At 45.8% G+C, this 22,383-nt stretch overlaps 1 protein-coding gene across 2 annotated transcripts; it reads left to right on the top strand.

Annotated features, from left to right (window-relative positions):
- Positions 1–513: 513 nt before the first annotated feature.
- TAF15 (TATA-box binding protein associated factor 15) lies at positions 514–22,118 on the top strand. 2 transcript variants are annotated; one of them, XM_084273258.1, is made up of 16 exons: positions 514–571; positions 4,349–4,385; positions 5,471–5,519; positions 5,726–5,816; positions 5,895–6,012; positions 8,480–8,760; positions 9,564–9,678; positions 16,319–16,353; positions 16,955–16,987; positions 17,512–17,621; positions 18,166–18,295; positions 19,545–19,634; positions 20,960–21,044; positions 21,135–21,220; positions 21,340–21,442; positions 21,731–22,118. In XM_084273258.1, exons 1-16 carry the CDS (start codon positions 562–564, stop codon positions 21,768–21,770), a joined length of 1,413 nt encoding a protein of 470 aa, XP_084129384.1. In that variant the 5' UTR covers positions 514–561; the 3' UTR covers positions 21,771–22,118. The 2 variants fall into 2 exon arrangements, with proteins under 2 accessions (XP_084129384.1, XP_084129383.1); XM_084273257.1 differs by having other exon boundaries at positions 8,477–8,760.
- The last annotated feature ends 265 nt before the right edge of the window (positions 22,119–22,383 follow it).

The raw sequence follows: 22,383 nt of genomic DNA, 5'->3' as shown, positions 1-22,383 counted from the left end.
TCCCCATCCCATCCCCATCCCCATCCCCATCCCCATCCCCATCCCCATCCCATCCCCATCCCCATCCCATCCCCATCCCCATCCCCATCCCCATCCCCATCCCATCCCCATCCCCATCCCATCCCCATCCCATCCCCAACCCCATCCCATCCCATCCCCATCCCCATCCCATCCCCATCCCCATCTCATCCCCATCCTGACCGATTTATCAGTGAACCTCATTTCTCAGCTCAACGGCTCCTCACCAAAGCTCCCCCAGCCCCGCACGCCCGCTCCGCGCCCAGCACCCGCCCCCGCTCCCTCCCCTTGGTACAACCCAACCCTCCTCCTCCTCCACCTCCCCCCCCCCGCCTCGATCACGTGGTACGATCCTTCCCACCTTCCCCCCCCTCCGCTTCCTGACGCGGGTGGTAGGCGCCGCGCGCGCTGATTGGCCGCCCGGCCCCGCAGTCCGCGCGAGCTGCGGGTGCTTCAGTGTGCGCGCGGCCGGCGCGGCGTTCGGTGCTCCGCGCGTGTCGCCCCCTCCCCTCCCCTCCTCGCGCAGGCCCCGCCGCCGCCGCCATGGCCTCGGGTAGGTGCTGCCGGGCCCGCCGGGCTGCGGGGGCGTTGGTGGCGGTTCCGCTGCTCGTTCTCGTCGCCGGGCGCGGGTGTGGTGGGCGCGGGAGGGGCGGGCGGAGGGAAAGGCCGCGGCGGGGGGGAAAAGGGGGGGCGCCGCGGCCCCTTCCTCCCCCCCACCCCGTCCCTCGCCGCCGCCGTGTGCCGCTCGCTCCGCGCTGCCTCCGGCGGAGGGGGGAGGGGGGCACGCCCCCGTTGGCCACGCCCCTGCCGGGAGGCCACGCCCCCTCCCCGGGGAGCCCCGCTCGGCGGGGAGCGTGCGGGCCGCCCCTCCGCGGCTGGGGGCGTGGGCGGCCGGGCGGGGCGGGGGGCGGGATGGGGGGGGGCGTGGGGACAGGGTCCCAGCGGGCCCCGCCGCTCGGCTGCTCCGTGGGTTTAGGCCCCGCTCCCCCCCTTCCCGCCCCCCTTCCTCCTTTGGTTCGAGGCCTTGTGAGGCCCCGCTTCGGGCTGTGCCACACCCCCGGTGTGAGACGGGGACCCCCCCTGGTTGGTGCCCCCCTCGCGTAGCCCCCTTCCCCCTTGTGGGTCGTGTACACACACACAGACACGCACAGCCCCCGTGTGCGCTCCCCCCTGGGCTGTGCGCCGTTCCCCGCCCCCCGTCCCCGGTGAGAGACGTGGGCCCAGCTGCCGGTCGCGCCTCTCCCCGCAGCGCGGTCTGTGTGCTCTCCCTTCGGGGCAACACCCCCCTCCCCGGCCCCAGCCTGGCCCCCCCTTTGTGTCCCAGTATCTGCTCTGTGCCCTGCCTCGGGGAGCCCCAGGGCACCCGGTCCCCTCACAGCCCCCTGCTGCAGGCTTCAGCATGCATGCGCTGTGGCTCCTCTCCCGGCGGAGGCCTGGAGCTGAGCTCGGGGGCCGGGCTGCTGCTGTCCCGCAGGAGGCCCCAGGCCCGGCTTCTCCCGGGCCTGCTGCGAGCAGGCCGCGGAGCTGTCCTCATCCCGGCTGAGGTGAAGTCAGCCCCAGCAGCAGCAGTGCCCGTGTGACGCCGTGGCTGGGTCGTGTCGCCCAGCACGGCAGGAGGAGTTGAAAGGCTGTAGGTGCTTTGTGGACTGAGCCATGTTCTGGTAGTCGAGCCATTTTAGCATCGCCTCGCACTGCCTGTGAGCGAGAGAGAAGAAACCGAACCCAAGCAAAGGCTGGTCAAGCAATCCTGTAGTGCAAGGACAGCCCTTTGCCTTGGGAAGAAAACATGCATCAAAGTACAACAGAATTACTTCAGACCATGGGATCTTGAGTATGAAACTAAACCCCCTTCTTCCCAGGTACTTACCTGGGGGTGTCTCCTCTGGTTTCACTCTGTGCTGCTGCTCAAACAGGAGACTATTTCTCTGTCAGGAACGCCACAGGAGCAGTGCTGCTTTGCTCAGAACCAGAAGGTTTTGTACACACACAACAGATTGTTGTGTCGTAGAGGACTGGGCTTCCTGAGCAGTGCAAGGTGACCGGTCTGCCATGCCCCACTTCACTCACAGGAAGCTTTTGCCATTAGCTTTTTAAACATCCAGAGAAGAAATAATGTTTGCCTATCCAGGAATTTCCTGAATAAACTGTTGTTTCTGAAAATGCTTAGAAGCTCTTGTCCCCATTGAGCCCTGGGAAGTGAATCGATCAGCAGGCTGTAGACTAAGCACTCCCACAGACGACGTGGGGAAACTGCGTAACTGAAGCAGCTTCCTCTGGTTCTAAGCAGTAATTTTTTTACAGGCTCTTTATCTGGTTCCTTACAAACCTCTTCCAAAATCCTGTGGTTTGGCAGAAGTTCGTAAGGGAAAAGCTAAGGATAATTAAATGTAGTCCTCCAGTTTATAGCTGATCACATCCTTCCTCAAGAATTCTTTCCAATACAGCCATTAATATTCTTTGTTTTAATTAGTAGCCTTAATCACATGTAAATATTTGAGTGAAGCCATCGTTTTAAAATGCCATTACGTATTTAATAGCAATCTTTAGATCATTGAAATTGAAATAACGTTAAAAAACATTTGACTTCATCTCATTCAAAGCAATAAACATGTTTGAGTTGCCTAAAAACTGCTCTTTGCTGTGAAAAGGAAACGAAATATTTGTGTTGTGGAGCAAAAGGAGGGATGTTTCACCTCTGGCTGAAACGGGACGTGTGAAATGAAATAGGATTGCATCTCCTTGTAGCTTTTGGTGAATGTTACTTGAGCAGAATATGAGCTCTGATACTTCTTACTGCCTCGAGGAGGGACCTGACCATTGAAAATGCTGCTTCATGTCTGAATAGCATAGGTGATACTCTCATCTTGGAAGTCTGTATGCTTGTGGTTAAGTGTATCTCTAAGTACTGGCAGGATTGGATGTAAAACCAGGTGAGAGAGGTATCTTGAGCACTTCTTTTAATACTGAACAGATGTTTTGGTTGGAAAATCGATTATAAACATTTATAGCTTAGGGCAGTTACCCTGCATTGTGATCCCCTCTTGGTTTCAGCTTCATAGCCAGCTCTAGGTGTGGGGGTTACACAGAGTGAGTGGGGGAAAGACTGAAACTGGGAATAAAACCAGAGAAGGGCTTAATAGTTTTTGTTAGACCACACCACCACAATATTTGTACAGTTCTTGAAGTGATTGGAGAGGAAAATTGCAGTGCTGTTACCCAGAGTGACTGCACTGGTAACGCTGCTGGGGAAGGGAGGAAAGGGTTTGAGTTCACAGGAACGTGGCAGTTTCAAGCAAAAATAACCAGAGGAGTTGGGACTCTTGTGTATGAAGCGGGTGTGGTGGAGGAGCTTTGGGTGTAGGGCAGCTTGGGGCTGGTGGGTGTCTCTGCTCTGAATCCTGAAGGGCCTGAGGCTGGTGGGGTGATGCTGGTGTGTCTGCACCCCGTTCCCCCCCGCAGCCAGAGGGTGTAACACAGAAGGGAAGGGCAGTTCTGCAGGAGACCAGGAAATCCATCACTGCAGTTAACGAGATAATGTGATAAGCTAATTCTGTACAGACAAAGCAGCCAGTTAAGGGCTGAATTCCAGCTAGCAGGTGATGTTGGTAGCCTTTACAAATCAGATGCTGCTTTAAATGCAAGTCAAACCATGTCAGTGAATTACTTTTGGGTTTAACTTGAGGTGGTGCTTTGCAATCCACGTTCTTCCAATGCTTTTCAGGAATCAATTGCTGTGATAACTGGTGTTTATGTTAATTGGAAATAATACCCATAATACCTGCCTGGACAACTGGAGTGTAAACACGTCAATTCTTGCATTGTTTGAGCTATCAGTAACATCTCCTTTTGCTGTATAAGAGAAGGGAGATGCTCTGATCCTCCATCCCTGATTGTACATCTCCAGATTCTGCCTGTGTCTGTGCCCTTTGGCTAGGCAGAGCTTTCTTGAGGCATCTTCTAGAGGGGTTTGGTAGGACAGACATCCTTGGCTTCCCTTGCTGTGTTCTGTGTGTTGCTGGGGGCACTGTGTTTGGGAGCCATTAGAGGGGGTTGTGCAGCTCTGAATTTGGAGAGAAGCCTTGAAAATGGAATTCAGATCCTTCAAAGGAGAAGTTCAAAGCAGCTCTACCTGTGTCCTGTCCCCCACACCCTGAGCTCCTGTTCTCCCAGTCTTAGTGTTTTCTTTTTCTGCTAACAAAGAGGGAAATGTAGCTGTGCTATCCAGTGTACTTAAACCTTTCTCCTTCTCCCTGGATTTCTTCCTCTTGTAGTAAGTTGAGGAGTGAAATGTTACTTGGAAGTTCTCAATATGACTTGCTTCTTTTTCTAGATTCTGGAAGTTACAGTCAGTCTGGGGGCCAGCAGAGGTATGTGTGGGGTCTGGTTTTGGGTTGATTTTTCTTTCTGTTAGTGATTAAGTCTGCAAAGTAAAAGGCCACTGAGGATTCCCAGCATGATGTGTGAGTCATGTTACTGATACAGTGTTGATAGATATTTTTTTTTTTGAGTTACAGGTGCAGGAAGCTTGCTGCCCTGGGCCTTTATTAAGATGCCTTGTAAAACAGGGAAAAAACTTATATTCCTGAAGGAAAGACAATAAACAGGCTTGAATTGGGAAGTTCCTTTAATAGTAAGACCTTGTGAAATGCCATGAATACAGAGAAATATTTTTCATATCCCTTAAGCTGTTCACTGATGTTTTAGTCAAAGCCTGTACTCATGTGAAGATGATGGGCCATGTAGATGTAATGTTTTTTTATTCCCTTTTATTTTCCTATTGGAGGGAAATTTTTGTTAAAACCCTCAGGTAACTTTGTGACATTTAAAAGCCACTCCATAAAATGGTTGCAGGCTGGGGAGGGAAGGGAGGGTGGTATTTTCATCAGTGAAAGAGAAGGTTTGATGGAAGTGTGAAAATCCCAGCTAATACTGACTCTGCTAATGGAAGTCACACGGTTCTGCCTGAGTTTGGGTTTATACCTGAGCATGATGTGAGTTTCAGCACATGGGTCTTCAGTGGCAGAAGAAAGAGTAAGTATCATCTACAGCTAGAGCGGGTTTGGTGATGATCTTACTGTCACATGGTCCAACAGACACATAACTGACAGTAATTATTCAAAATAAAATTAACTCTGTAAGAATATACTGGGGGAAAATGGATTCATTTGGTAGTTTCCTGTGATTCTGAGGAATCAAATTGCAGCAAGCCCAACTTTCCCCTAATTTACATTTATGCTGAAAACAAAGCAGAAATTAAAAGAAGCTCTTCTGGTTTCTGTCAGCTTCAGTAGCCATTAGTTAATTGATGCATTTCTAATATCCCTACAACTGCAGTGCTTGGACTAAACACCTATTTTTTGAATGAGAAGAAACTTAAACCAAAAATAGCTTTGCTTTCCAACCCACGTGGAGGGCACTGTAAGCACGTCCTAACTGCATGTTTCTCTTACAGCTATTCATCCTATGGCAATCAGAGCAGCCAGAATTATGGACAGCCACAGGTAAGTTGGGAAAAAAACCCCAAAACATTGTGTCTTTCCAAGCAGATCTTCCTGGAGCAAAAATAGCTGTTCCTGAATGAGTGTGCCTGAGCCAGGACGAAGTCCGTTCTCAGCTGTGCTTGATGTTTGCAGTTGTGTGTAGCAAAGGAAAGCTGATTGCCTGCCCTGGAAATTATGCTGATTTGAGCATGTTCTTGAAATTGCAGGGGTATTCTGGTTATGGGCAGAGTGGAGACAACTCCTCCTATGGACAGAACTATGGAAGCTACCATGGGAACTATGGACAGAATCAAACAGGTTTGGCTAGCGTGTCACATTCATTGGCAGTGACTAAGAGGGGAATCTTTACTGAACATTTGCTTCCTGGATTTCCAGGTTATGGACAAGATTCCCAGGGATACGATGATGAATCGGGTTATGACAACCAGAACCAGAGCTCCTACAACCAGCAGTCGTACGGCAGTCAGGGCCAGCAGAAGGGCTCGTCCAGAGGGTAAGGAAGCAGAGACTAACAGTATCTGTTTAAAGCACTGTCTAGTGGCTGCACCTCCTTAACTAGGCAACAAATTCCCTGTTATCATTGCTAAAAAAAAAAAATAGGCAAGCACCTGACAATTCTTTACCTTGCTTTTAATGCCTGAAAGAACAGGAGGTGAAGGAAGAGTAATTCTATAAGAAGGATGGACGTGGTTGTTGTGAAGTCGAGATACACTTGAGAGAGTCTGTATAATAAAGAATGGACTTGGTAGTGTGTGTTTTGATTGGGAAAAGTACATCCAGTACTACTTCAGTTGTATTCTTTTGTATGAACTTACAGTAAGTACTGTCAGCAAGGGAATTCCTAGTTGTTCTTCAGTTTGCAGACTTCTTACCTGATTCAGAATGCCTTTTCTTGGTGAAAGAAGAGGAAAGGATTCAGAAATGTCACTTAAGAAATACTTTTTTCCAACTAAGTGGGATTCTCAGAACATCCTAGTTTTATGTCCTCATCAGTCACCTAGATGTGTGTGTGCACTGCAGGCTGATTCAATACTTGATGCTACTGCAGATGTGTTTTACTTGTTAAGTGATGAACTCGAGGTAGTTTCAGGAGGGTTCATGATACAACTTTTAAAGGACGTTGAAAAATACAGCCCAACTTCCTGGAATGACTCGTAAGGGCACTTGGTGCTAGAATACCTTCATGAGCTATTTTACAAGCTTTGTGCATACACCCCAAGGTTACTGCTTGTGTTAGAGCTCTAGTGAGGATCATGTGACCTCTTAAAAAAGACATTGTCCTGTACTAAACCTCATTCTTGAGTCCAGGGTCCAAATATCTTTGTGTTTTTTGCAAGCTGATAATTGCACTCCAGCAAGCCCCTGCTTGGCTTCTGGTTTTGTAGTTACTATTACAAAATTCCTTAGTATAAACAAGCAAGGTCTTAATCTCTCAGCAGTAGGTGCTGTCACTCAGAGTGTCTTTTTTGCATCCCTGAGAAAGGCAGGTACACCCTTAAGATTGGCTTTGCTTTGTTTCTGAGCCTTTGTTAGAGCTGAACAGAGGTGCAGGGCTAGGCAGTAATGTGGCTCTCAGCTCTGTACATAGAGCATAGATTCTCCAACAAGTTGGTTTTGATCAAGGAAATGAGCAAAAAGACTTCTCAGTGTGTGGTTGTAACAAGTAAGGAGAGACTGAGAAATGAAATTATAGCAAGTCTGATGAGGATGACCACAAAATTGTGACTATCACTTCCTAAGGCAGGGAAGGAAGGAAAACCGGCAGATAGTGGATGCTTCTTTAGTGGTGCTGGTGCAAAGGTTAAAGTTCTTTGCAAGCTCTTTGTCACTGGGATTGATTAAGGTAAATTCTAGCCTAGAAGAGGGAGAGGAGATTACAGTTTGGTATTGACATACTTTGAGATTGTTTGCACCCAGTAGACTTTATTGTATCTGAGATGTTTTGGCTAGCAAGTAACGCTGCCAGAGACAGGGGAGTGGCAAATGTAGTGCCTAATCTTCTTCAAAACGCTGGAAGCAGGGAGGAGGAACAGAAGAAAGGGTGGCAGAGGCCAGCAATTTATTTCAATTACTGAAAAAATAACATGGTTAAGCTGCAATTAAACACCCGGGGGGAAACAAAGGTATGAGTAACAGCCAGTGTTTCCTGGATGCAATTTATGTCTCATAAATCTGCATAATGCCTTGCTATTAAAGGGTAACCCAAGTGGAACTATTCTCTCCTATATCTAGATTTTAAAAATACTTTTGTTTCTCCCTGGGAGGCTGAAGCAGCCTGAAGTAAAGGTTGTTATAAAGTTATTAGTCACAGAAGAGTTATGACTCCCTTTTAGAATGTGTAGCCACACTGTGTTGGAATACTCTAGATGTGATGCTGGTCAATGTTCTGAGGAAAGCTGGTGGGATAGATGTGGATGGCACTAAAGTGAGAAGAACTGCAAGTACATCAGAGGGCATCACAAGAGTTAAAGTTCTTGGCCAGATGGTGGAACACCCAGAAAATTCAGTGCAAGTAAAATTTTGGTGGGGGTTTTTTGTAGGCAGCAAGTGTCAGGTGCACAGGAGAACAAGAACATGAGCAGCAAGTGTCTTCCCTGCAGTCCTGTAGAAAGGATTTGGTGGTTAGCTATGTGTCAGGCACTGGCATGCTGCTGGGGAGAGGGCAGCCAGCATTGTGCTGGGATGTGTAAAGGGAGAGGTGGTCTCAGGTTTCATTTACAGTGCAAACCGAGGATGTCTTGAAAGCAGTGGTAGCATCACTTCTGCCTTGCTTTTGTTGGAAGCCAGATACACCCCAACAGAGATGAAACATGGGGTGTTTTTGTGTCTCAATGCCAGTAATGCCTGGGAGGTAACTCTGACTAGGAAGTGTTAACAATGTCATGAATTGTCAGCTATTATTTTGCTCTCTGTTCTCTGAACATGTAGCTATTAATGCACATTCTGTTTATTTTAAGTAGAAGAGGCTCTTATGAACAGAAGTCAAGCTATGGTCAGCACCAAAGCTCTTATGACCAGCAGTCAAGCTATGGGCAGAACCAAGACTCTTACGACCAGCAGTCAAGCTCCTATGACCAGCAGTCGGGCTACGGCCACCAGGGCTCCTATGACCAGCAGTCGGGCTATGGCCACCAGAGCTCATACGACCAAAAGTCAGGCTATAACCAGCACCAAAGCTCATATGGCCATTCTCAGCAATCCTACCAGTCTCAGAAGGGAAGCTATAGCCACAACAGCCAAGGTAAAATGCACTGCTTGAGTTCGATGCTGGCTAATAGAACTGAGCAGCAGTGCTGAGGAATAGTGGGGTTTCCTTCCACAGAAAGTTAATTCGATGTATAGTTAAAGCTTTTCTTTTTTGCTGTGTTGATTTTCTTGGGGAATGTTTTCTTTAAGACTTTGATAATGTTCTGCAGAGAATTGTTGTGTTTGCCTTTGGTGGTGGCAGCCTTGCAGAGTCCACCTCTGAGTTCTGCAAATTCTAGATGGAGTTTTCTTCCTCAGCCATTCTGAACCTTCTTCCTGCATGAGGCCGACATGTCCTGATCAGTCATGAAGAGCTTTTGCTCTTCACATTCCAGCTTTGTGCTGTGTAGGTGAATTCTGAGATGGAAGGAAATGAAAAGTAGATGATCAACCCTTTTTTTTTTCTCTTCTCTTTTTGCAGTAGCTTCTCACAAGTGGCACAGCCTTGTTCTGTCTTCAGTGATGGCTTAGCAAACTGGGAGGGTTCTGTGGCAGTAGAATGCAAAGTGTATTTTGGACAATATGTGTTTAATGTTTGGGATGGAGAGCGATTACAGCCCAGTGTTTACATTCGGAGATGCCTTCTGGCCTTGGAAGCCGAGGGAGTAACTGGAACAAAGCCAGACTGCTCCATCACTTGGTGCCATAGATATTATATGGAAGATTTAGGAGTTGATGCTTTCCAGGTTTAGATGGCAGACTGTTGAGTGGGGTGGGGGGGAAGGAAAATTGTAGGGTGGGAATTTTTCCTGCACTGCAATTGATTCTTGTTTTGATTTGTTTTCCTTGTTCCTCCAGATGATCGTCGTGAAAAGAGTAGGTATGGAGAAGATAATAGAGGATATGGCGGGTCACAGGGAGGAGGTAGAGGGGGATATGACATGGATGGAAGAGGTCATATGTCTGGATATAGGTAAGTGATCTCATTCCAGTGCCTGCAGTTCCTTACCCCTGTTCTTTATTATTTAGCTGTGTTTTTTGTTTACTACATGTCTGTTCCTAATGTGGTTCAGATTTCCATTTCCAAAAATGGGAGCTTTCTAAAACTGATCATGTCTGCACTGCACAGAGAAAGGCGTTTTGCCTAGGAAAAGCTTTTAGGTTCAGACAGATTGAGACCAAGCAGTTGATTGTTATGACACATAGCTGCATTTTATTTACATGAGTTGCAGTGAGATGCCTGAGCCCATCCCTTGAAACAAGATATTCTAAAACTTGCAAAAATGTGTTTTCAGTGACAAGAAAACCAACAGCCAGGAACTGAGAAAGGTTTGTAGAATTCATAGCTAAGGTAGCTAACATTTCAGCTTGGAAGCAAGTTGATTTTTTACAAGGACAGATCATTATGTTCAGGTTGGCTAATTATTTTTCTGCTCCCTTAATAACTTAGGAATAATTTAGTAATAACGCTACTTGCCCTTCACAGCCTGTTGTGGTCTTCAGCTTCTATTAAAATACAGGTTTCTATTATTGGCTTAGCTGTCAGTCTAAACACGCTGATTTTAGGTAGATTGAAATGCTACCAGGATTGTTACCCCTTCTGCCATTGCCTTACCCCTCTTCCCATCGAGAAAATTAATGCACACATTTAATTTTGTGCTTGCAGATGATTTCATGCATAGGTCTGAGAGATTGGGACCTTTGCTTTAAATCCTGTAGAATGATGCCAGGTGACATTGTTATTGACATTATTATTTCTTAATAAACGATCATAATTGGCTCCCCTGTAGGTAGGGTGCCTCTGGGAAATGGTGAGGGCGTCGAGCCCTCATGGATGCTCGTCAGCACCGCTCACCCTTTAACAGGCTCCACAGTTCCGGGGTATTGATGGAACTCTTGATTATCCACTCCTCTTTGTTTGAACTGATCTCATTTAAATAATCCAACAGTGTGTTAAGACTTGTTTACTTTTTAAAGGATTTCCTTTAAAAAAAACGTGTTGAGAATTTGCCTGTTCCTAAGGTGGCCCCAAGCTGCACTCCATGGGTTGCTGTTCTGCACATGTGGGTGCACCCTGTCTCTCCCAATTAGCTGTGTCAGCACAATTACAAAAGCATTATCAATATATTGTCTTATATATTCATGTTACAGTTTGCTGGGGTTTTATATTAACCAAACTAGTAATTTCTAAGTTCATTTTCAGTTAAAACCCATTTTTTAAATCAGCTTTTCTGTGTAGATGATGCTTTTCCATATCCCTACGATGAAATCTGGGGTTTGAAAGGATAGTTGATAGCTGAGTCCTTTCCAACAAGAGGAATGAATGTGAGCTTCAAAAAACACACTTCTGGTGGATTTTATCACTTTGAAACAAACTTCTGTCTTTGCAATATGAAGCAAGATAAATTAATGTCTGTGAAAATAAAACCTCTTCCCATATTTTTTCCTAAATGTAAGAAAGCTTTTGTTCACACATCCCTGTAGATAATAGTACTCCAGCAGACTTGAAAGCCAAAAGAAGGAAAAGAGTGGAGGTGAAAGGAGGAGTGGGAGGAAATCAGCAGAGTGGGCAGGCATTTATTAGGAAATCTGTCCGTTTCTGTGAAGTGATGCAGTTTTTAATGCCTTTTGCAGTGGAATTTTTCTGAAGTGACAGTGTCCTGTAGGTTTATTCAGTCTTTCTGGATAACAGTGACGGAGGATTCTGCTTCTGACATAGATTTTACCAAAGTCATGCTTACTAGGGAAGTGTAAAAGGTTCAATTAAATAACAAACTGTATAATTCAGGGGAAAATAACTTCTGATCAGGTAAGAAATCATGTCTAGTTCTGTGAAATGTGGGGTTTCGGGGTAGTATTTTGGGTGGGTTTGTTGGTTGTTGTGGTGTCATCCCCCCTGTCAAAGCAACTTGTGTAGGAATGTCAGGTCTATCTCCAGGAGCTGTCATTGTCAGCTTTTCACCTCAGTCACACTGTAATGCTTAACACCAAATGGTGGAAATTCTGTAGCCATCAGGAAATCACAGAACTGTTGGGGTTGGAAGGGACCTCCAGAGCCCATGGGGTCCAGCCCCCTGCCCAAGCACGGTCCCTAGGACAGGGCACACAGGTCGGTGTCCAGACGGGGCTGGGATCTCCCCAGAGAAGGAGACTCCACGCCCCCTGGGCAGCCTGTCCCAAATAAATCTTATCTACAGATCCTGTCTGTACAGATATTTGTACAGCTGTAATAATGCAGGCTTTGATTTTCACAGTGGTTAGAAAACAATGTGTGAATTAGTTCTGTCAACACAAAGAATCTCTTTCTCCTTGACAATTAATAGCTAGGCATGACGCTTGTCCTGACTGACATGCAGCCCTGGGAGAACTGGCTGCAGCTCACTCATCTGTGAGAGCTTGACCCAGCTGATGCTGTTCCTCCAGCTGCAGTGCCTCACCTGCTCTGTAGTGCTGGGCCATCCCTGCGTCCTCTTTGCAGGCATCATCCAGGACTCGCTGCTGTCCTGTCCTGTCCTGGTGATACAGGGACTTCAGCTGGAGCATCAGTTCTGTTGGCCTGTATAACCTTGGAGGCCTCAGCAGTCTGCAAGTGCATCAGAGATTTCTGGAATACTTGGGGCAAAACCAAGTGAGCTTTTTTAAATGTTGAGAGCTTTCATTTCTTTGAGTAACCTTCATTGAAGTGTCTCAAACACAGTTGGTAATGTTAAGGTGTGAATTGTTACTCTGAAAATTACAACGACCTGAGTATGGACTGTAGTAAATGCTTTCAGCACTCATTTTTCCTTTGTGCCTGTGCAAAGTCATGCAGCACTGAGGAGAAAATATCTTTTGAGAAATTACTCTTCAGATTCCTTAGTTGAAACTATCACAGCGGAGAACAATCGTTTTCTTATGTGTCAGATGTTCATTTTAATTTTAGTGATGTTGGGTTTCAAAATTATTCTTCAGACTTCTTTTTTTTAATGCTCTTGAATTACCTATTTGGGGATCTTAGTAGAATTTCTCCACCCTTTCATTTTGAAGCTTGAAAAATTGATGATATCACTAATTTGTGTTTTGGCTGAGAAGCAAAACCTTCTCTCTTTAAAAACACATAGCAGAGGAGTCTCATCTTTGAGCTCTGGGTTAGAAAGCAGGTATGCCAGGTACTTACTCTTCCGAGTTTCCTTGTAGAATGTCACTTTTGTTAAGAGTCCTCATCCAAAAGGTAAGGAATTAATTGCTCATTGTGGTTGTGGGACATAATTGTTTTGTTCAAGGGCACAAAGCAAGTTTATTTTCTTCATCTTGGGAAAGCCATTCCAGCGGTGGAGCAGCTGTAGCTGTGGCACTGCCCTTCTTGTAGAGGCTGGGGGTTAAGTGGGCCAAGCTTTGTCTTTGAGTCTTGTCTGTGTTGGTGGAACTCTGTAGTTTAGAGTTGTTTACCATTGTATTAGGGTTTGTCATAGGGTATTCCCCTCCCCATGCAGATTTGGTGTCTATGAGCCATAAACACAAGTTACCTGTGCAGCTCAATTGCTGCATTAGCCTTCAGGAGTGGGAATTGGCTGCTTGTGCTGTAAAGCAGCCATGACTTAGTGCAGTGGGGGTTGGTTTATGTTCAGAATTAGTATTTTGACTTGTAATGCACACACATTTCAGCTTGGCCTTATATAGACTTTGGAAAAAACATGGACAGAGGCAATAAATACAGGCAGAGAAAAAAAAGCCATCTGTCAGTGGCTGTATTGGTGCACTAAGCATTCCTTCCTTGTTTGTGAAAATACATTCTTACGTGTGACTCCCACACGCTTGGCAAGAGAGATACACGTGTTGGAGGCTGAAGTTGGGCTCCCAAATCCTGCTCGGCCACTATCTGATCACTTTTTTAAAGTATGTTCCTTGCATCTGCAGTGTGGAGCTCTGTGTAACTGTGCCTTTAATTTATGGAGTTATTCCCAGCTGAAGTAAGCAGTGTTCAGCTGAGTGCCGTCACACTCGAGTAGCGGATGAGTTGGTGAGTGAGGGTAGGGAGAAAGGAACATCCCGTGATGTTTCCTTCACAGCAGGAAGGCTGTGCACTGGGAGTGGTGCTGTGGGTGCAGCCTGGCTGCTTGGGGTTCAGCCTCTTACTAACTTTGGGGCATTGCTGAATTTTAGCTACCTGTTTGTGAGTGTACTGGAGGGCATCAGAACCTCGAACTCCATCTGGTCACCCATCTATTGGTCTGTGTGTGAGGCTAGTAAAGCAGGAGCCTGTGAAACACTGCATTTCTGCCTTCCACAAGCTCTGTGACAGCAGAGTGGGAACTCACTCAGTTGCTGAGATTAAAATTTAAGAGTTCAGGCCTCTGTGAGGGGTAAATCTGTGACTGTGGCATCAGTTGCTTGCAGCCAGTTTCTGTGTTTCACTAGCTGTAGCATATCCTCATACCTCCTGGGACCTTGGGTAGCTCTGCCCAGCAGTCACAGGAAGGTAACACACTGCAGCTTCATAAACTGGGACTTAAAAATGGAGGAAAACATGAATCTGTCACCAGAGGTATCTGTCACTGAATTGGTACAGGGTTTGGCTGGGATGGTCAGGAGAGACTAAGCAGATGATAACATGCTGAAGCATGCTTGGGTGAAAACATCTTTCTACACATATTAATGGAAAAACTAATTAAAAATTGTGGATTGCACTTGGTAGTGCAGGATTACTGTATCAGAAAGTTAGCAGTGAGTCATCTTCCTGTGCTTTACATGTATATACCCATCTCACTTCTCAGAATGATGGTGCACACGTTTTCACCCTGCAGTCAGCAAAATCTGCATTTCCTGTAAAATCCTGGCTGTGATGACAAACTTCTTTTCCATGTGTCTTTAGATGGTTGGGTGGCTCTGATTCATGTCTCTGCTGCTGCATACTCCAGTCAGAAAACAGAGGTGTTCTGGATAATGCTGTCCTGATGAACTGGGGTCATGATCTAGGGCTGGAAATCTCTGATAACCTTTCCATGCTTGGTGTGTTTGCTCTTGCTATTTCTCAGTTAAAGGCATCCTAATGAAACCATTGTGGCATCATGAAGAGATCTCTAACAGTAATCTTTTCTGTCATCACTATTATGTTTGTATTGTCAGTCCTTCACAACAGCCAGTCTTGAGTAAAGCCCAGCTCTGATGCTGCATTTTAGCTCTTTAACGAGCAGAATTAATTACTTAAGGATAAATGACAGTGCAGTCTAGCACTCAGTTACTGTCTGTGGAGATGCAATTTAAAATCTGCAGGAAAAAAAATTAAGAGAAGTCCTGGTAAAAATGACAATCTGTTGTGACAGACACCTGAAACTCCTTACAGGTGCTGTCACCCTTCAGAGACTGTCTCTCTGAACCCTGTTGAAACCTCCTGTCTTTTTTGTCCCTTGTTTTGGACAGATTTGATCTCATAAATGATAAGCAGCCTCTCCCATTCCTCACTTTGCAGATACACAGAGTGCTAGAGAAGTTACTCTGTCTCAGTGCCTCTTGCTGAAGTGCTGGTGTCCCATGTTTGGACTCTGATGTGTGGCAGGTAGATGGAATTAAAGCCTGGAGTGGTTTCTGGCTCTAAAGCACACTGGTGAAGAGGCTCCTCATACTGCCACAGGAGTTCCAGAGTTGAGAGAGCACTCTGCACCCAGGTTTGAACTTCCACTGGCTTGATCTCAGCTGGGAATGCTCTGGGAAGTAGGCGAACCTGCCCAATTTTCAGGTGGCTGCTGTGTCCCCCGTGCAACAGAGGGCAAGCAGGCAGCTCTGTGTGGCAGCAGCAGACAGCTGTTTCTGACACTTGGTTATTGACTTTCTAAAAACTCCAGCAGCTGTATTTTTCTTGAAGGCTTTGATGATGGGTGATGCTGTGTTGTGCTGTGGGTGCCATTAAAAATGCTACTGTGAAAAAGCCTCCTGGGATGAGTATTGAGGTTGGAAAGAGTGAGGGTTTATTTTCATGCACACAATTGGAGGTGTAAGTCCTGTTTTCAACATCCCCTTCTAACCTTTGAAAACTGCTATGTGTACTCTCTTAACTTGGTCTACATTTTGTGCCACAGGTTTCAGAATGACTGAAATCAAACTTGCCAGCCTCTGCTTTTGAAGCTCACATACACACACACCTTCTGTAATGCCAAGTGCTGGTAGCACACAGGTCCCACAGTCCCTTTCTCAGAGATGGCTGATTCATCCCCTCTAGAAAGGCATAACTGTGCAGGTTAATTAACTTCAGCTATGAATTCTGTGAAAACACTAATTATTCCAAAGCAGCAATTACATCTGCAATTAAAGCCATTAACCTTCATGCAAATAATGCTCCTGTGTCAAACCCCAGTGTTTATAAATAGTCATTCTGGCTTATGGGATGGGAGAAGGTATTGAACGTGTGTGGGGGTTAGTGTAAAATACTCCTCAGGGCTCCTCTTCTCCAGTGCAGCATCCTGGGCGGTGATTTGTGTAATTTAATCTGTGAATGAGTGGTGAGGAGAACGGAGAGGTGGTGCTTTAGCTGCCAGACAGTAACTCTCAACTTGTGATCAGTTAACTGTAGATTGAGCCTTGGGCTCAGCACGTAGAGACTTAAGGAAGAAATCATTTCTTCAATTTTTCCTCTGCAGTGGTGGTGACCGTGGTGGCTTCAAAAATTACGGTGGTAAGTGCCGAGTATCCAAAAATGTTTCAGTGGAAATCCTTTATAAACCTAAAAGCCACCAATTCCCTGTTACTATCTAGTAGAAGCATTATAGTGTTTTGGTGAGGCTGGTGTGTTCATGAGTTTTAATAGCCAAACTCTTAGCAATAAACTGGATTTCTGCTTTGTCCAATTGCATGAAAGAATTTGTGGGGACAGTGACGTTCACCGGATGTTTCTTTATTTTCCTTTTCTTTAAAATTTCTTTAATTTTTCTGTTACAAATGCTTCTTAGAAAGGTACTAGAGGTATTAAAAAAAAAAAAAAAGTAAGTGGTAATCTGCTTGGTGATCTGACAACCAGCAAGACAACACCAGCATAGCATCAGTGTGGCAACTGCCACGTGCTGCAAGTTAAAGAACACCTTAACGTCCTACAGACACCTTCTGTTGAACGTTTTAATCTAAAAATTCTCTAAATCTCTGGGTAATGTTTTAGATCTTAGTTGCATTGCATCCATACTTTAAATATTTTCTTGTCTAAAATAGTACTTTGAAAATGCTTTGCTAAAAATAGTCTTTTTCTTTCTTTTTTCTTTTATTTTTTTAACCCCGTTTCATAGGTCAGAGGGATTATGGACCCAGATCAGATGCTGGTAAGTGTGGGAGTGGGTTGTAGCTCTGGGGTCATTGTTTTTAAAAAGCACAATAGACGTGGCTGCAATTTCCATGGCTCAAAAGAAAGTGTTGCTGGAGCATATCTTCCTTAAAGGAAATGTGTTCTGTTAAAGAGCATGTGAATTTTTGGGTGTCTTCTCATGCCACAAGTAAGAATTTGCTGATGAAGTTTGAATCTGCTGGGGCTGAGCAGCTGCTGTAACTGCAGTGACACTTCTGCTAAACCTGTGTTATTTAAAGCGCGTAGGACGCCGATGGCTTTGGGTGTCCTGGCTGCATGGTCAGCTGTCGAGTCTATTCACTCTGTGCTGCAGCATCTGAAGGTGCTCTGTGTGCATTTTTGAAGGTGATAGTATTAACCTCAAAATTACAGTCTCTGCTCTTCATATGAGAAGTCTTTGGGATTTAGGGGTCTGCTACAGGGCGGTGTAGGTTTGGGCTTACAGTGTGGCTTCTGTTGCTACCACAAGAATACATGGTAAATGGGGCTTATTTTCCATAGATTCAGAGTCTGACAACTCTGATAACAACACTATCTTCGTGCAAGGACTGGGAGAGGATGTTTCAACAGATCAAGTGGCAGACTATTTCAAACAGATTGGTATTATAAAGGTATGTCAAATGAGAAATCCTTGGTAAGAAGGAAGAGAACCTGTGGAGCTAGTGTATTGGGAATGCACTGGTATTGTTCCAGGCAGATCCTTGCTCTGACTCCCCAGCAGTTGTAGATGATGTTTTTATCTGGGTTCCCAGGTGGCAGCTCATTTGTAAGCTGACAGCACTAGCAGCTTTTTTCTAGTGACATTTAGACTGCTTTGTATCTCTTCATTAGTCTTTATAACCCTTAACACTCGCCCTCTGTCCCTTGTGCTACCCTCACACTTCAGCAAGTATGCTTCTGTGTTCTGTGGCTCTCTCTTCTGTTTCTGCAATTCTGAGTTAGGGCTTCCTGCACTTGACCCCAATTTTTGTCCAGACTGGCCCATCACATCTCCACAGAGAACAGCCAGTCAGTGCTTTCCAGTCGAAAGCCTCTGTTTCTGCAGGCTGGCTCCAAGAGAAGCTTCTTTCCAGTGATACTTACCTGTTACAGTCTATGCTGTGACCTGGCTTTACTGTTGTTTCTCCTGTGCCAAGTGTGTAACTTCCCTTGCAGACCAACAAGAAGACTGGCAAACCGATGATAAACCTTTATACGGATAAGGATACTGGCAAACCAAAGGGAGAAGCAACAGTGTCTTTCGATGATCCTCCCTCTGCTAAAGCAGCAATTGACTGGTTTGATGGTGGGTGACAGTACTTTTATTTTGGTTATTTAGGAATCAAACAAGCAAATGAAGCAATAAGCTCACTGGGGACCCCGTGCTACTTTGGTTTAGCTTTTGGGGGTTGATTTGGCTTTTTATTTTTTTAAAAAAGTTCTGTATTTCATGGTGCTTGGCATGTAGTATCTTTCTGTCTCATTTAGTGGAACAGCAGCTAGTGATTAAGACCAAAAATGTGTGGTGAAACTCTCAGGGTGTGCTGCTGTACCTCAGTCACCCCTGCACAAAGTACAAGGGGTGCTGTTCGTATCTCTGGGGAGAGCACAACTTCTTGTTCAGTCTGATGGAGCTGGGACCTGTGCTAGTGGCTGGAGGGATTCCCTACAGCACAGGCATTGATGTTGTTAGTGCTGTGGTAGCTGGTTCAGAATTTGGCAGTGGTTATGGCAATCTTGTGCCAAGGGCTTTGTGTGTATGCAGTGAAGAACAAGGGGTTTTAACGGGGGGCTCAGTGGAGGAAGAGAGCAGATCCTAGAAACAGGGTGATACAAAACTCCTCAGACTTGATGCAGGACATGCAGTGATAGTCTGTAGTAGTAGCAAACCTGGGGGGTGGGGAAAGTGTGTGTTCCTCTGGTCCTCTGTGGTCACAGAACGTTGTTCATGTTGGACAGGAACAAAAGGACATACTCTGCATCAGGTCTCAAATGACAGTGTGGAAAAATCTGGCTTGGCAAGCGACTTGATGGTATATGTTTTGCTAAGAAAATAGAAACTGGCTTTTGTTTAGGAGGGTAAAACAAACCTCTCTGTCTTAGGCACCCATGGAATCCTGTTTATTCTGTGAGGAACCTTGTATCCCTGTAGAACTGAGACTTTGTGTTTAAAAAGTTCAGGTTTTTAATGTTGCAGTGGAATTGTGCAGAAGCCTCCTTGCCTGACGGGGGGGAAGGACCCAAACTACTTGTCCATGAATGTGGCCAGAAATCCTTTAAATGTTCTTACATATCTAGTTTAATTGCAACTTTGAGATCCTGGTTAAATTAAGAAGAATATCTGTGGGATTATGGAGAGCCTGGCAAGTACCCCAGTGTTTGCTGCCTCACACTTGGACTGGTGCTTTCAAAAATATGACACGTACTCCAGGCTCCCCCCTGTCTAAGGGCTTTGTATCCAGTCTGCACGTGGGGATCACTGCTGTTCCTCTGAACTTGCTGCTGTGCTCTTGGGAGCTGGATTGATCTCTCTCCCACTCTCTGTCTTTCAACAGGAAAAGAATTCAATGGCAACGTTATCAAAGTTTCTTTTGCAACTAGGAGGCCTGAATTCATGAGAGGAGGTGGAGGTGGCGGACGTCGAGGTGGGACTAAAATCTGTGGAGTCCTTGTTTATACACAGTTCAATGCTTTTTAACCGTTTCTGGGTGTTTATAAAAGACAAGTTGACTTTGAAGCAGTGGTTCATCAAAGTATACAGGCCTTTGGGATTCTGCTGTGCAAAGGAGGAATTAAGGATTGAACCACGTTCAGTAAGCTGAGATCTATAATCTCTTTTGCACAGCACTGAACTTGTTCCCCTTTTGAACTGGAAACTTTTCCTGGTTGTGTCTTGGCATTGCTTAGAGGCAGATAGCATAGCCATGATGTTGAGGCTGTACAGGTGCCCTGTATACAGGTGTGAATTCCCAGTGAGCATTTGTTTATGACAGCAAAGCCTCAAGACACTCCCATGTTTCCAGGTGGTATTAAGCAGGGTAAGTTATTGACTGCTGCTGACTTAGAGCAGCAGTTGGGTGTCAGACTCCTTTAATTAAAAACATTAATCTCCCTGATTCTCCACATAATACAGCAGTGTCAGTAATCCACTGGATATGAATTACCACTTCACAGGAAGCATGCTTTGTGGGGTGGCTGTCAACAAACTTTGGTTCTTAAACCCAGCAGTTCTGTAGGCTGATAAAAAAGGATTGTTCAAGAACTTGAATTGGTACAAAAGTTCTTAATCTTTTTGATGCAGAAAGCTGGAACTGTGTTATCCCTGTGCTTGTCTCAGATGCATCCTGGCATTAATTCTGGCAGATTTTTTTTTGTTATAATTTTTGTTCTCTGACTAAGTCTGGCCATCTGTGATGGATATTGTACATTGCTCAATCTTTATGAAATTTTATTAATGCACAGAGTGGGTTTCTATTTGCCCATTGGTAATTCAAGCTGATGAAGTTTCCTTTTACTGCAAAAAAGGAATTTATAAAGAAATCTGTGGTGGGGCAGATTTCTGGCCACTGTGTGCTACCCCTACTGCTAACTTTCTCCAGGTTATAAATCTGTATTTGTTATGCAGATACATGAACTTCAGGACATCGAATGCTGTTGATTTGCTGGTGCCTGATGTTGTCAGTTGTCAAAGTCTTCTTCTAGCTATCCTGTACTAGTAGTAAATCAGCTGGTAGATGCTGAATGCTGTGGCAGTGCAGCTTCTTTGTCATTGGCACTACCTGCTGCTGTCAGGTGCCTGATAGGATTTCAGAGCCTTGCCTAGGAGGGATAGAGTTAGGTTAAACCCTTCTTCCACCTGGAAAGTGTGTCACGTGGGTTCTGAAGCCAGTCACAGCCCTTAATAAACAGGTGTTGTGTATTGGTACCAGACACTCCCCCTCCTTTGTTCTGATTCTAACTTTGTCTACAGGTTCGCGAGGTGGATATGGGAGAGGTGGGGGCTTCCAGGGCAGAAGTGGGGAACCCAAAAATGGTGACTGGGTTTGTCCCAACCCGTAAGTATCATTTGAACTGCTCAGTGATGTTTCATGTATGCTTTCTGAGTTTCTTAGCAGCTAAGTGTGGGGAGTTCTTGTCTTTCCTAGGGCCTGTGGTAACATGAACTTCGCTCGACGGAATTCCTGCAACCAGTGCGGTGAGCCCAGACCCGAAGATTCACGTCCGTCAGGAGGTGTGTAAAAGATGGGTCGGAACAACCCTGCCTCTTCCCAAAGTGATGGGAAGTGTCAGTGGCATCTTCAGCTCTTGGAAAAGCCTGGCTGATGTGTGTGGCTTTGCATTTTCCTCCAGATTTTCGTGGCAGAGGTGGCTATGGAGGAGAGAGAGGGTACCGAGGCCGTGGCGGCAGAGGCGGTGATCGGGGAGGTGGCTATGGTGGCAAAATGGGAGGAAGGTAAGCTGCCTGTGTGTCCTTGCTTGGCTGTGCAGCCCACAGACTGTGGAATGGATGGACACTGTGGGAAAGAGCCTTGTCTATCCGTGTGTGCACAACTGGGCTCTGAAAACATTAACTCCAGATAGGAGCTTCTGGAGAACATCAGTCTGGCTGCCTCTGGAGTCTGTTTTGTGAGCGTTCCTGGATAAGGCTGTCTAAACATAGAAGAATACACCAAAGTCGGTGTAGAGATGCTTGACTTGACTTGCTGAAGGCACTCCTTATAACCTTTTCCTTCCCTTTCAGGAATGACTTCAGAAATGATCAACGCAACAGGCCATACTGAACACCACTGTGACTGTTTGTTTGTCCTCTTGATGCGTTTGGTAGTGAAATTGCCAGAGTTCTGCCTGCTGCTTCACCCATGGCCTCTCTTTCCATAGTGGAATTGAGTGAAACTAGATTTTTATTTTGGTGGGAGGGACTGGGGTGGTTTGGGAGGATTTTTTTTTAAAGCAAGACATGGAAATTTAATCTTGATTTCAACATTCTCCTCTTTTCTCCCCTCCCTTCCCCCCTCCCCCCCCCCCTTTCCAACAGGTCCTAAGAAAGAAAAGGATAAACTGTAAAATATTGCCAAAATATGAAGTGTTTTGTAATACAACAATAAATGCTGATTGTTTTATTTGTGAAATCTTCTGTTTCACAATGGCTTCAGTTGCCTGCATTCCCTGTCTTCCTGAGTAGTAAACGGGGTCTGGTTTGCAGGGGCTCTTCTGCTTCTGCCCGAGCTCTGGGCTGTTGGCAAAGATCTGCAGGTAAGTGTGTGGCTTGCCTGCTTGCTCCCTGTGCCCTCTGTCCCAGGCTTGTCCCCTGGCCTTCCTCATTTCCCTCTGAGATGACATCCTGCATTGCCTGTGTCCCCTGCTGTGGTGCTTTGGTGTGCCCTGCAGCCTTCC

The sequence above is a fragment of the Gallinula chloropus genome (assembly GCF_964237585.1).
Source record: "Gallinula chloropus genome assembly, chromosome: 19".
In the NCBI taxonomy this organism is placed as follows: Eukaryota; Metazoa; Chordata; class Aves; order Gruiformes; family Rallidae; genus Gallinula; species Gallinula chloropus.
The sequence above is the reverse complement of the archived record's forward strand: the minus strand, read 5'-3'. Positions and strand labels throughout refer to the sequence as shown.

Excerpts from the sequence above, each read along its gene's own strand:
- TAF15 (XM_084273257.1), top strand. Across the intron at positions 4,386-5,470 it reads CAGTCTGGGGGCCAGCAGAG|CTATTCATCCTATGGCAATC; the intron begins GTATGTGTGGGG and ends TTTCTCTTACAG. Across the intron at positions 19,635-20,959 it reads TGGAGGTGGCGGACGTCGAG|GTTCGCGAGGTGGATATGGG; the intron begins GTGGGACTAAAA and ends CTTTGTCTACAG.